This window comes from Alligator mississippiensis, chromosome 4, assembly GCF_030867095.1.
Source record: "Alligator mississippiensis isolate rAllMis1 chromosome 4, rAllMis1, whole genome shotgun sequence".
NCBI classification, from domain to species: Eukaryota; Metazoa; Chordata; order Crocodylia; family Alligatoridae; genus Alligator; species Alligator mississippiensis.
In genome coordinates, this window is record NC_081827.1 from 70,063,560 (window position 1) to 70,077,976 (window position 14,417).

The 14,417-nt window shown below is 43.5% G+C and overlaps 1 protein-coding gene across 1 annotated transcript in view; it reads right to left on the reverse strand.

Annotated features, from left to right (window-relative positions):
- The window catches only part of BEST3 (bestrophin 3), a 38,325-nt gene extending 24,804 nt beyond the window's left edge, over positions 1 to 13,521 (reverse strand). Inside the window, exons 1-4 of the mRNA XM_006275051.4 lie at positions 13,324 to 13,521; positions 7,803 to 7,972; positions 5,911 to 6,005; positions 5,096 to 5,329 (exon numbers count right to left, since the gene is read on the reverse strand). Of these exons, the coding sequence (XP_006275113.1) occupies positions 5,096 to 5,329; positions 5,911 to 6,005; positions 7,803 to 7,954 (481 nt within the window). The 5' untranslated portion in view covers positions 7,955 to 7,972; positions 13,324 to 13,521. The remainder of the gene's footprint in view (positions 1 to 5,095; positions 5,330 to 5,910; positions 6,006 to 7,802; positions 7,973 to 13,323) is intronic.
- Between the last annotated feature and the right edge of the window lie 896 nt (positions 13,522 to 14,417).

Consider the following 14,417-nt stretch of genomic DNA (forward strand, 5'->3'; position numbering starts at 1 on the left):
GGGGCTAGAAAAAAGCTAATATTGTACCAATATTTCAAAGAGGTAAATAGGATGATTCAGGTAAGAATAGGTCAATTGGCCTGATTCTGATCCCTGGCCAAATCATGAAGAGGCTGGTATGGATGCAATCAGTAAAGAATCAAAGGCTGGTAGTATAATTAGTGTTAATTAGCATGGTCTTATGGGAAATAGGACTTGTTAAACAAAGTTACCATCATTTTTTATGAGAACAGATGTTTGGTTGATAGTGGTTATAGACTCACTCTGACTCTCCTCCTCCCTCTTCTAATTTAATTAATGTTTATTCATTACATGCAAATGGAACCATCTCAACAGGAGGAACTGTGTGCACCACCTCTTCCATGTAAGTGCCTGTGGCCTGGTGGTTCGAGTGTTTATGCAGGATATGCACGAAACAAATGAAAATTACCACAGGCAGAACAGGATGGAATTAAATGATGATCTCCCACTTCCAGTATGAGTGCTGTAACCACTGAGCTATTGGGGGAAAAAATGGAATGCATCTTTACAAGGGTGACTAGGCATTGTGAAGTCAGTTCAGATCTAGCCAGAGACATAGCAGCCGAGGTCTAAGCCCTGGGTGGCAATAAGAGCTGGGGCAGCAGCAGGGGCAGTTGGGCAAGGAACAGTGGTGGCTGTCATTTTTGCAGCCCCACAGAGCAGGTACCTGGGGCTGGTTCCCTGGTCGCCCACTACTAGATTGTTATGCTACTAGATCTAGCCCCTGCTGTCTCCAATTCCAAATATTAAAAAGGATTTTCAGAAGATCTGCAACTATCACCTGAGTTTTGGAAAATATGTCTTATGATAAAGGACTGAAGAAAGTCAAGTTAGATAGTTTATCCAAAAGGTTAACAGGTGACTTACACTTGACAGGTACAAACTTGTGGAAACAGCTGTTTAGCACATCAAGGTAAGAAGAGATCCAATGGATGGAAGCTGAAGCCAGACATATTCAGACTGACTATGAGGGTGCCAAACTATTGTGTCATTTTACCTAGGGATGTGATGTAACCCCCATTATTTGTAGTCTTTGACTCAAGACTGGAGATCTTTCTAAAAGGTACTGTAGTACACTCGGAAGTTAAGGGCTTGCTATAGAAATTACTGGGTGAATTTCTCTGCCTTCTGTTAACAGGAAGTCAGACTAGAGGATCATACAATGGTTACCTCTGGCCTTAAAACAGGGGTGGGCAAAATACGGCCTATGGGCTGAATCCAGCCCACCAGGCCATTTTATCTGGCTCATAGGGCCCCTAAAAAAATTAGAAAATTAATATTCATCTGCCCTTGGCTGCCTGTCAAAGATGACAAAAGACAGGGGCAGTAGGACCCAGGGGAAGCCGTCAGCAGGATCAAGAGGCTGCAGAAGCAAGGCCCAGCTAGCTCTGCCTCCCCCACCCCCAGCCAGAAGCCCCGTGCTGAGCAGAGAGTTCTAGCTTGGGACCCTGGGATTGTTCCTGCCTGCCTACGCTGGAGGGAAATACAGATAAGAAGGTGGGGGGGAGGCAGCGAACCAGCACTGAGGATCAGGCTGAGCTGGTTGATGTGGTCCCAGTCTGCAGCCAGGAGCCACGTAGTGCTGGAGCAGCCAGTGCGGGGTGGAGAGGAGCGGCAGCAGCCATAGGCAGGGAAGCTGTGAAAGGGGCAGCGAGCAGGTGCGCTGAGTGCAGTGACACCTGGGTGGGAGTATGGGGCACACATTGGTGTGCTGGGGCCAGGGTTGGTGGGGCCCAGAGCAGGGTGGCAGAAGCGTGGGGCCTGGGCCAGCAGAGGCTCTAGAGCTGGGCCAGATCCCTCCTCTGCCTGCTGGTGCAGCCCGGTCTGGCTCCATAGAGCCCTGTTGGCTGGTGCTCCTGCCACCCCACTCTTGGCCCCCTGGTGCTGGCCCCAGAAAACTGTGTGAACCCCATGCTCCCACCAAGCTGTTGCTGAGCTCAGCATGCTCACTCACTACCACTCCTCCTTGCTTGCTGCAGCCATTTGCCCGCTACTGCTGCCTCTCCCCTCCACCACCCTGCCAGTTGCTCTGGCACCTTGTGGTTCCCAGCTGTAGTGCCGGGCCACAGGATGCAGCAGGAGCCAACCTGGCCTCTGAGATCCTTGGCTGGCTCCATGTGGTGCCTGCAAAGCCAGTCCAGCTCCTGCTGCATCCTGATGTCTCCACCATACATCTGGGATGTGGTGCCAGAGTGGCAAGCTGGGGGTGGGGACAGAGAAGTGGCGGAAGGGCAGACGGGGGGACGTGGTGGCAAGGGGCAGCACAGGGCCCCGTTGGTGTCCCAGGGGCAGGAGCTTGGAGCCCGGGTTCGGAGGAGTGCTGGGGGGGGGGCCCTGCCTGCCTGCCTGCCTGCCACAGGAGGCTATGAGCAAACCTTCCCACTCCACACGTGCCAGCCACCCTCCCCTACATACTCACAACCTCCCACAAACCCCCTACCCACCCGCACTCCACACATCTACATGCTCCCTCACCCCACATACACCCCATCCACACCTATCCATCCCCCACAGACCCCCACATACACACCTACACCCTCCCCCACAGCCCACATACCCATGCAGCATAAACCTATACCCTCCCACACCTCCTCCAACAATATACAAGCGTATGACTTAATTTTAAACTATTATACAATAATCTTTGTGTATACTACACAAACACATGTAAATCAGAACAATATATTTTTTGAAATCAAATTAATGAATGTTGTAGTAGATATTTGATTTTTAGAATATAATTTGATATTTTTCTGGTTCTGAGATGGTAAACCCTTGCTGAAAAGAGTACTTGGGGGGGGGGGGGGGGGACACAGTAAGGGGCAGAACTTCTGATGGCAAAGTTCAGGGGTTAGGGGGTGGGACATCCAGTCCAAGATTCTCACCATGGGGTGGGGCACCTGTCAAGGGGCGGAGCTACCCTTGCAGCCCTTGATGGCTTGCCAAAACTCGGGTAAGTGGCTCTCCACCCGAAATAATTGCCTGCCCCTGCCTTAAAATCTCTACATTTGCTGCAAAGGCAAATGTTTAGCAGTATTTATGCAGTGACAATTTTCAGTTTGACAGTGATGTGATAAATTGGCACAAGCGTCAGTAATTACTGATGCTCTTTAAGTGTCTGTTTCTGCCACTCTTAACCATATTGAATATTGTGCTTTAACATAGTCCGTTATATTATGCCATAGCAAACGATGAATGGGACTCATTTCAGAGTACTATACTATTCACCATGAGCAGCAGAACCTGTCCTTGTACTATTATTGAAATGTTTCTGGTACAGGATGAATTAAGATTTAAAATAATGATGATATTGTCATTCTGTACTGAAGGATCCTATGGCAGAATATTTTCCATATGATAAAAACATTAGATAATTTTCCAGTCTACAACTATTGCTGAAGAATCCTCAGCCACACTGTCTCTTTAAGAACAGATTGTCTTTAGCAATGGGGAGGCAGAGTTGGATTAGCTGGTTGGAAATGCTGTAATTTTCCAGTGTGATGTAGAAGCAGATTGCTAGGGAGAGTGACAGAAGTTTTGCTGACCTCTCTCAGGTTCAAGTAAACAACTTGTTGAAAAAGGGTAGGAAAAAGTTCTCAGAATTCAGCATACTTTCAGGGAAAAAAGAATACATTAACCTGATCTGGCTCTTTCAGTAAGAAAGATGCATCGTGCTGGAATTTTTTCCCTTCACTATTTTAAACCCCTGGGGTGTGTGTGTGTGTGTGTGTGTGTGTGTGTGTGTGTGTGTGTGTGTGTAAGTATAACATGTTTCCCTTTAGCTTACTATTGCTTCTCAAAATAAAACAAAATTCAAGATACCACAGCAGGAACAGCCTATTCTTGCTGGTATAGATCAATGATCTATTGAGGTTGGTCTTGTCTCTGATAAAGGCCAATGCTGGATACTTTAGAAGAAGGCAGAGCATCTCACCCTGAACATAACTATGCAGCAGAGGAAATTTCTTTTTGGCTTAGCCAGTGACCAGCTTCCTTACAAAAGAATACATGTGTTCCTTGTCAGACATTAGCCTAATACAAGTTCTTATGTGAGGGAACAGCTTGTTATTACAGGCAGTCCTCAGACTTATCATGCAATTGGTTCCTGAAAACCGTGTCTTAAGTTGAAACATCATAACTTGGAACCAGTTTTCCCATAGGAACAATGTTATAACTGAGTGATTGGTTCCTTTACAGCGCTTCATACAGTCGCATCCAGCTGGTAGTCTGCTGTAGTGGAAGGAGAGGGGGAGGAAAGGGGTGTCACGGGGCAGATCAATATGCCCACAGCAAATGAGGGATTGGGGCTGGGCCTGGGACAGGGGCTAGGGCAACTGCTGCCCTGCCGAGGCGGGAGGCATGGGACAAAGGCGCAGCTCATCTTGGGAGCACAGTGGAGGGGTGCGGGTCCTGCTGCTGCATGCCACTAGTCCAGGAGCTGTTTGTCTGGCGGCTCCTGCCACTGCTCCCACGACTTCTCTGGGAGAGCACAGTGGGGTGTGTGCCCCCAGATCTGCACATGGTGGACGAGGCTAGGGCTGCACCATGCTGCACACTGGGTGGGCAGCAGGGGCTATGGGACAGAGCCACCACTGTGCTACATCCAAACAAGTGGAGAGCAGGGGTGGGAGCTGTGCCCCCCCCCCCCGACAAGCTGCACCTTTGTCCCTTGCTCTCCCCACTACCCCAGCTGGGTAAGTGTCGCAAGGCATGGGGGGGGGGGGGCAGATTGGGGCAGGGGGGTTTGCACCCATTGGCCCTTGGGTCTGCACATGTCAAATATTTTCTGTCCTGAAGGTCTCAGAAAAGTTAAGAGTTTGCTTTGCACCTAGTAGAGTGAGGGATTTGGGGCACCCTTGTTTTTTCTCTTGACCTTGGATGAAGAATTTAGTAGTGATGGAAATCAACTCGTACAAAATGTGTCATTTAATCCTGTCTTTGCCAGAGGTTGGTGGATTTGATAGGGGCTAGTATGACTTGAAGAAGAGGTTAAATAGGGAAAAATATGAGGCAGATTTCTTCAGATCCTTGTCTGTGAGGGAAGAACCTACTGGGGATAATAAATTGACAATACCTGCTTCTACCACATGGTCCATGGTTGGAAATCTTTTGTACACAGCTGTGCTCACTGAGCGGAAGATGAGCAGGGAAGTTAAATTCACATAGCGCATCAGAGTCCTCCGAAGTAAGCGCCCATATTCATCCTGTCCCTGAACATTGCTAGAGATCAAGAACATAATTCTGTCTGGCCACGGCAGATTCACAAACTGGTTCCACCAGCGGTTCACCACCAGCGTAACGTAGAACCCTGTGGGTAAAAGTATATCAATGTCATAAGAATTATAATCTTCCTGTAAAATTCACACCTATTTAGATATTCTAATGCTTAGTTGAGCTTCTGTTTATATTGTAGAAGTTATCCATATCAGGAAGTCACTGTATTTCCAGAATCATTACTGTAGTGTAAAGTATACACAGCCTGCTACTGTTAAAGCCTTTTAGTAAGCAGATATTAGTTCATTGTGCCAAATTCTGTTAGATATTGAGCAGATCATGGAAAATGCTAAGCACCCACCCATTCAATTTATGTCTGCATGGGCTGAGGGAACTCAGCATTTTGCAAGATCAGGCCTAAATTATTTTTTTTAACACAGTGCAATTATGAAAACTTTAATCTCTCATTAGTAAATTCATGACTCAAGCATCTGTGGTGTTCATTTGACAAGAGCAATTTGACTGTAAGGCAACATTAATGGGTGATTACGGTTTTATTGTGAGCCACTGTGTTCCCACATGCGTTCAGCTCTGAAATGCTTCCATGCACAGCCATTTATGTCACCCTGGGAGAGGCAGCTTTGTGCGTTCTTTCCACATGTAACCTATACTTACCAAGCACAAAGGTTACTGGGATTTGTTCAGCATATTGGTCACAGTAAATTGATAATTTTTCAAAGAACCGTTTTTGCCTTCCTGTAAGAAAAAATCTGTAGCAAAAATAAAATGTATATATCCCTTGGTAACATTTCTGCACCCTTTCAGATATAAAGTGAAAACAATTAAGAATAAAACACCCCATCATTGCAATGAGGAACAGCCTTGGCTAATGCACACAGGTGAATCTTTAAAGAAATTAAGCTTATGAATATTTAAAATGTTAACATTTGTATCATGTAATAAAGGAGCTGGAGACAAGAAGGAATATTCTCTGATCATTAAATTCTTCTCATTTCTAAAGCAAGTCATTATCTACTTGTGCTATTTACCTTAGAATGAATGTGGCCCCTAACACAGATCAATGATCTTGGTGTGAGATACTTCAGCAAAAAGATCATTCTCTCATTTGTCAACAAGACCATTTAATAAAGTGAGCTGATCAGATCTGCTGGAACTACAAAGGGGTACTAAATCTATAACTTTCTGTCATTTGAAAAGGTTGCCTTTCCACCGCAGTGGTTTTTTTCTCATATTTACTGCTAAAGTATCTTATCTTGGCCATAAGTTAAAAAAACATTTTAAAAGTATATAGAATGTACACTGTTAACTGTATGTTGGGAAAAATGGAGCACAATAGCTAGTTCTGAAGCAGAAAGATATATTATGAAATACAAAATGTTGATGTATAGACAGTTATTTTATTTATGCTATATGCCTCACACATGTTATTTGATCTCACAGAAAAGAGTGACCTAGAAAATACTTAGGTTTTTGGTTTATGTTTATTTCTCTTATAAAATAAGATTTGCTGATCATGTAGGAAGATGTCCATAGTGAACACTGACTTTACTGCTTTAAATGGATTAAACATTCAGTAAGATTTTTTTTTTTTAAAGAATTAATAGGTTTCAGTGTTGTTTCATTACATGCTAATGACTCAGTCTTGTTACAGATTCATGTATTTTTTCTTGGAAAATTAGTGATTGCCTATATAAAAAATGGAGTCTGAAGAATTTGATTTACAAAACCAGAAAAGCTGTTGAGTTCCAGTTAGAGATCCGAAGCAGGAGTCAAATAAGACAAAAGTCTGTATTTGATTAAGAAATCTAGTTTTCATGGAGATTGAAATTCACCCTATTTCTGGGGACTAGCACAGGCCTCACCTACATCACAGTTGGGGATTTTGTTGGGACTAAAGTATAACACAAATCTTAGGCTGGCCTCTGGCATAGGAGTGAATAACACCTTGACCTAAGTATTGATCCTGCCATAGACTGCTGTTGCATGCCTCCTGTGAGGTAGTCACTGCCTTCGGCTTCCATCAAGCTGAGGCTTGGACCCTTAAAATTTAAGGGCTTTATTGCAGTCTTTACTCAGGGCAACTTGACTTATGGTTGCCTGAGAGAGGATGGTATAACCAGAGCAAAAACAGATACCTCTCAGAGTTCCTTGTGAAAATGCCATCTATTTGCTGGTGATGACATAGTTCTCCAAGCATGACAAGAAAATTAGACTTCACAATTCAAAAAGAAGCATTTAATCAGAGCAGAGTTAGTGTGGCAAAACCATGTAACATGGGAGTCCATGAAGACATTTATTTGGGGAACAAAATATATGCGATAGTCATCTGCTAGCATGAGTCTGAAATTAGAATCATTTGAACATGATGGTTAGACAGTAATTAAAAATTCCTGAAAATTATGTAAGAGATAAATAAAGCAAATGTGGTAATGAAAGGACATTAAGAAGTCCAAGCAAAAGGTCATGGTATTTAGTATAAAATCAGTCAGCAGCCGATTAAGATGCTGATTTAGATGACACATATTTTTGCATGGAAAAAAATGTACCTGTATAGTACACTTATCCCTGTATAAAGAGTAATAAAGACAAGAAATTCCCTGTACAGCAGTTTGTAGATGCTGCCTTTCCACTTGAGGAGCAATCTGTGAAATCCAAAGAAAGTGGCATTTGCTACACTGCTGGAGTAAGTGACTGTCATCTCCTTGGCAGGCTGTGCCTAGAAATGTGGAAAAAAAGCAAGAAATCAACAGTGTCTCCTAACCCAAATACAGTCCCAGATACTTCTGTGACTTGCAGATTAGATTACTGCAATGCTGTCTATGTGGGGTTACCCTGGAAAACCATCCAGAAGCTACAGCTAATGCAGAATGCGGCTGCTTGCCCGCTTGCCAGTGCCAGCTGAAGGGAACGTATTACTCCTGTTCTCCACAGACTCTCCTAGTGTCCAATATGTTCCATGGTGTCAGTCAAGATACCAATAGAAATGTCACCAAAAATGGAAAAAAAGTCACAAAATGGCTCCTGCGCACACATTTTTGACCAGCTGTGGTAATGACACTAATCTATATGCCCAATGTGATTGCAGGATTATCTTTGTCATTATCAGCCAGTTCAACAGCTGAGATCAGCTAGGAAATTCTTCTAACAGGCCTATTTTTTTTATATGTCAGATGCTAAGACATCTTTACTGGTGCCTTCCACTCCTTCCTCTAGAGTGTAGTGCAACAGTGCAGTATTCAAGTTAACCCACAATGCCAGGTCTATGGTTTTGTTTTGGTTTTTTTTTTTCAGTTCTTTGTCCAAGCAGATTGGGTAGAAAGCTCTGTATTTGATGGTGGGGTGAGTTCAGAGGTAAGACTGTTTTCCTGTAGCCTTTGTCAAGATGTTGCATAACTTGTATAGATATTTATACACCTCACACAGTGATCCATGTACTTTTATACATTTTGAAATAACAAAATACAAATATGGACAAAAAGCAGATTTCTGTGTCATTCTAGAGGGAAAGCGGATATGTCAATAAGTCTCAAGTTGATTACTGAGTGAGACGCTTGTGCTGGTTTAGCATAAATACCACTTTTGCATATAGTTTCTCTTCTCACTTCTGGTTTTTTACTTTTAGAAAAATATTACTAAGGTAGAATTAAAAGAATGCTTGAATACACCTTATCTAGGCCTCTAATTCTGAGTATAACAATATGCCATGAAAATTGTCTGTTTTTTCCTTTTGTCACAGAAAAAAAATCAGCAGGGAAAAGGATACCCAGAAGGATTCAATTTCTGACAGATTATCCCTCCTGAGCTTGCTGAGTTGTGCAGAGAATTTCTGCCTCAGGCCTGGCAGCTTGTAAGAAACCTGGGAGGTGGAATTTTTATGCCTTGGCTTCTAAATCAGAGCTCTCCTATTTTTCACATCCCCATTTCCAAGGAACTCTGAAGTGCAGCTAGAGAGCTAAATTGTGGCTGATCTGGGACCAGATCTGCATGCCAAAAGAGCCCAGGATTACAACAGGAATTAAAATGGAAACTATCAGCTTCAGTTCTGCATAACAATCAAGCCTGCAGAAATGTGGCTTCAGAAGCTGGTTGCAAAGAGAGACCCTGTGTTCTGCCCTAGAGGTTATGAATGGGGCAACACATCTTTCTTATGGGAGCCTCAGAGAAACATCCTATCTATAGGTAGCTATATATAGAAAAAAGACCTGATAGTTGGAGGTTTTTCAACCATGCTGACAGAAGTATAACAGATACAATGGCTGAACTAGAAATTAGACGGTTTCAGTCTTGAGGAAAGATACCATTTCCTTGGTACAAGGCTAATGAAATATCAGAACAGCTACAGCTGGGACAGGGTGAATTCAGAGTCAGCAAAATAAGACATCTTTCTAAAATACATGCCGTAACCTATTTTGGGGGAGAAATTCTTCAGCTTTTATGTGGGCTGGACGTATGTAGCATTTTCTTCTAGTCTAGTATCTGTGAATCTGTGGGCATGTCAGTGCCACTTCTGAAGCACTTCTGGGACTGCTTCTGAGAAGTATGTCCCACCCACCAGCTCCATCATCCCAGAAATGAGTCAGACTGCTTTAAAAACACTCCTGCCATTGCTCTTGATCTCTCTGTTTTCCATGTGCTGGAATGTGGCGGAAAGAGACACCATAAGTAAGTTTCACTGCCTCATTTCTGAATTGGCATACACAGAACAGGACTGGTTGGGTGACTCTTCCTGGTATTGCCACGAGCACCCCCAGTTCAGGATAGACATGTCAGGATAAGCTCAAGATAGAAGCAATGGTCTTAAATTGCAGCAAAGGAAATTTAGGTTGGAGATTAGGAAGAACTTTCTCACTATGAGGTTGGTTAAACATTGGAACAGTCTACCCAGAAAGGCTGTGGAGTCTCTATCCTTGGACATTTCTAAAAGAATGTTAGATAGACACTTGATAGGGATGGTTTAGTCAGGGATGATTCTGCGTCAAGCAGAGAATTGGAATAGATTACCTACTGACAGCCCTTCCAACCCTACTATTCAGTGATTCTATGTCCTAAAAATCCTTTTGTTCATCTTTTTCTTCATGGGCCTTGCAGAATACAAGTTTGTTTGCCTTGCCCATAATATACTTACTAGGCCTGTGCGAGTAGGCAGCTATTCAATCTGGCTTCGGATCTGGCCACTTCGGATACCAGCGATCCAATCCAGAGCTCCAGACCGAGTTCCCTCTTCGATCCGGCTGAAGCAGCTCTTAAGCTTTGGAGCTGCCTCAGAGATCCAGCCATAGGGTATAATGGGGAATCAATTAAATATCTATAACTTTGTTGTTTTTTGTCTGATTTGGATTAAACTGGCAGGGGTCGTAGCCCCTGGTGAGGCCACAAAGCTTACCAAGTTTCAAGAAGATAGGTGCAGGGGTTTGGGGAGAACTGCACCTCAAGCTGCTGACAGGCAAAACTCGTGACACAGATGACCGTGTGTGTGTTAAGGCACAGTGGGCTGAAAACTGCAGGTGTGGTGGCCCCTGCTCAGGCCATGAAGCCTGCCAAGTTTCAAGGAGATAAGTGCAGGGGTTTGGGGGGAACTGCACCTCAAGCTGCAGACAAGTAAAACTCATGACGTGTGGCACTGTGTGTGTTAAGGTGTAGCAAGGTGAAAGCTGCAGGGATGGTAGCCCCTGCTATGGCCACAAAGCCTGCCAGCTGTCAAGGAGATTGGTACAGGGCTTCTGGGTTCTGGGGCCCTGTACCTCTAGGTGCTGACAGGCAAAACTCATGACATGGGTGCTTGTGCAACTGTGTCTGTCTAGGGGGGAAGAGGGGGCGGAGAGACACTGCTGCAGGCCTGGCTGTTAAGCTACTGTGTTACCAGTTACCTACCAATCATGATTCACTCAGGGACCAGCTCAATACACAGTTGCTAGCTAATGCAGCCAGTTAATTAGCAATGATTAACACCTACAAACCACAGACTAAGGAGAGGAAATCATCAGTACAGACAATCAACTGCCCCAAGACAGAGACAGTTGCACAAGCACCCATGTTACGAGTTTTGCCTGTCAGCAGCTAGAAGTGCAGGGCCACAGAACTCAGACCTCTGCACCTATCTCCTTGACAGCTGGCAGGCTTTGTGGCCACAGCAGGGGCTACCATCCCTGCAGCTTTCACCCTGCTGCACCTTAACACACATAGCGTCACACGTGTCATGAGTTTTGCCTGTCAGCAGCTTGAAGTGCAGTTCCCCCCAAACCCCTGCATTGATCTTCTTGAAACTTGGTAGGCTTTCTGGCCTGACCAGGGGCTTCTACCCCTGCAGTTTTCACCCCCCTGTGGTGTAACACATACACATGACATAAGTTTTGCTTTCAGGAATTTGGGGTGCAGTTCCCCCTGAACCTGCTGTTCAAACTCCTTTTGAAACTTGGCAGGTTTTGTGGCCTCACCATTTGCTACCACCCCTGCCAGTTTCGTCCAAATCAGACAAAAAACAACAAAGTTATAGATATTTAATTGATTTCCCATTATACCTTATGGACGGATCTCTGAGGCGGCTCCAAAGCTTTTCTGAAACGGTTCGGAAGCTCTGAACCACTTCAGAAAGCCTTACAAAGCCAGTGCTTTGATCTGGATATGCCGCTTCGGACGCCGAAGTGTCTGAAATTTCTCCAGATCCGAAGCCTCGCACAGCCCTAATGCTTACAACATTTACAGCTCTGTAGTAAAATTATAACTATAATCAAATGGCATGCTTCAAGATGCCTGGAATCAGGAAAGATTGTTACCCTAGTGGACTATTAAGCAGATGCATTTTTTCCAATATGCTTGATTCAGAAACTGACCTCTGTTGGAGGTAGGACCCTGGATGGGGACAACTGGTGCTTTGCAGGGTACAGGGGAATCCTCTTTCTAAATACCTTGCGGTGTGTGCTGCCCACATTCTCAACATTGTACTGATGCAGGAGCAGGAAGGAAATGTTTCTTTTGTTTAGATTGTCAGTGACCTTGGGTTCTTTTGCCTTCTAACATGGCATGATGTGTCATTCTTGGGCTGGGACCATCTGGGCACAACTCGCTTAATCAGTTCCTTGCTGTTGCTGGGGTCTTGGACTTTTATACTTTAGTTTATCCTGTTTTTTGCTTGTGGCTCAAACCAATTTAGTTTCCTAAGGATTGAATTGCTTCAGTCTTTTTAATATTGTTAGGCTCCTAAAGGGGTTTCTGGATGAGAGTCAGTGCCCTGCAATTTATGGAAGGTCAGACTAGCTGATCTAATGGTCCCACAATATATCTATGTGATTATGTTTCACAACACAGTGAGCACAGATTTAGTGTTACTCTTGTGTTTAGCTCTGCAAACATGCTCACAGTCTCCAGTTATAGCTTTTTATATAAAATACAACATAGAGCAGTGGGAAAGTATAGTATAAAATGCATATTTCATGGTTTGTGGCTTGCTTTGTAGAAACTAGGCATAAGGAGACTAGAGTGATTAGTGCTATAAAATGTATTACTAAGTTTTGTATTACTATTAATTTCGTTAGCAGGTATAAGACTGAATTTTCTGCTAGTGTAACTGAGCTCCACTTCATTGACACTACACCACTTGTCCTAATTTACATCAATATAGAATTTAGTTAATATCTAGAATGCCTGGAGTATCCTTCCCTTCAGTATGTTTGCTCTCAGACTTTAGTTAGACTCCATGACCTACTACAGCGTACTAGATATTATTTTACTCTTCTAATGTAACCAGAAGCCCTTTGGCATAAGTACTTAAAAAGCACAGATTATTGTTTTTCTATTAATATTGAACCTAGTAGTAAATGGGAATTTTGCCTGGGCAAGGCTGGATGCATTAGAATTAAAAGAGAAACAACTGTAGAAAATAATGACAAGCAGTTTCCTAATTGACTGTTCCATATACATTACAGTCTATATAAATAATGCTGATGTGCAGAATTAACCATTACATTTGTATAATTTTATTTACTTCTGCCTGGTACATTAGAGAGGTAGAAAGAGGTTCAAATCAAGTCCAATATAAAAATACATTAAGCACAGTCTGTATACACTAACCTGCTCTTCTGCCTTGGTTACCCAAACTCCAAGGGAAATCCTGGACCCCTTCTCTTTCTCAAGTGTCTCCAATGAAGTATCCTTCAGGTCTGAAATGATTGCTTTTCTCTCTTCTTCACCTTAGGTATAGGCTGTCCGGGAATTGCTTCTACTGAGCCCCTCGAGAAGTGGACTGACAAGCACAGGGGTTAAATGTCTTTCCACTTCTGGAAGCCTGTTTTTGCCAAGTCTTCCCTGCTGTCAGTTACAGCCGGGAACAAATGCAAGCAGAAGCAGCAGCTGCTGATCTTGCTCTTTTCTAGTCTATAATTATAAAGGCACTTGCCTTCCACAGGACCCCTTTAATTTGAATGGGGAGTCTGCAAAGGTTTGGATGGCCTCAAACCATTTATTCTCTTTCCTTTGTCTCCAAAATGGAGTAAATAAGGGCTGAGTGTTTTCCTTTGAGACTCAGAAACCATGATCAGCCTGGTCTCAGTCCTGCATAGACTTACATGCATTATTAATGTTACTGCCACAAAGTAATTCCAAAGTAGTTTCAAAGAAGCTATATGTGGTAGTACATTTAAGCCTGAGGGTATGTCTGCAGAATCAGGGCATCTGGGCACAACTCTCCCTGCCTCCATCAGATAAATTCTGTCTTTTGTGAATCATGGTATTTCTAGGAAGTTGTTAAATGTGATAAAAAAGAGAAAGAAAACAGGAGGATGCTCCATTTACTTTAGCATTTTGTGTAAAATCAGTGGAACAATATGATTGCAAATTAACTGAATGTAGCAGAGAGAGAGAGAGAAATGACAATATTGTTCAGACCAATTGAAAAAGGTATTTTTCTGATGAGAGCTTTTTCCCCCCTTCCCTCAGTGTCATCATTATGCATACACCAATAGAGGAGCACATTTGGTTAATTACAACTTGTCTCCGAAGGAAATAATTTGTAGTCATCTGCTTTTTCCTCTTTCGCAATAGCTGATGGAAGACTTTTAGATATCAAAACAGGCAAGGCCATTAATATCTGTTGTGGGTGTGTTTTGGGATGAGGCAGTGGGCTCTGGTAAAACATGACAGACCTTTTTAACATTAAATGGTGTGGC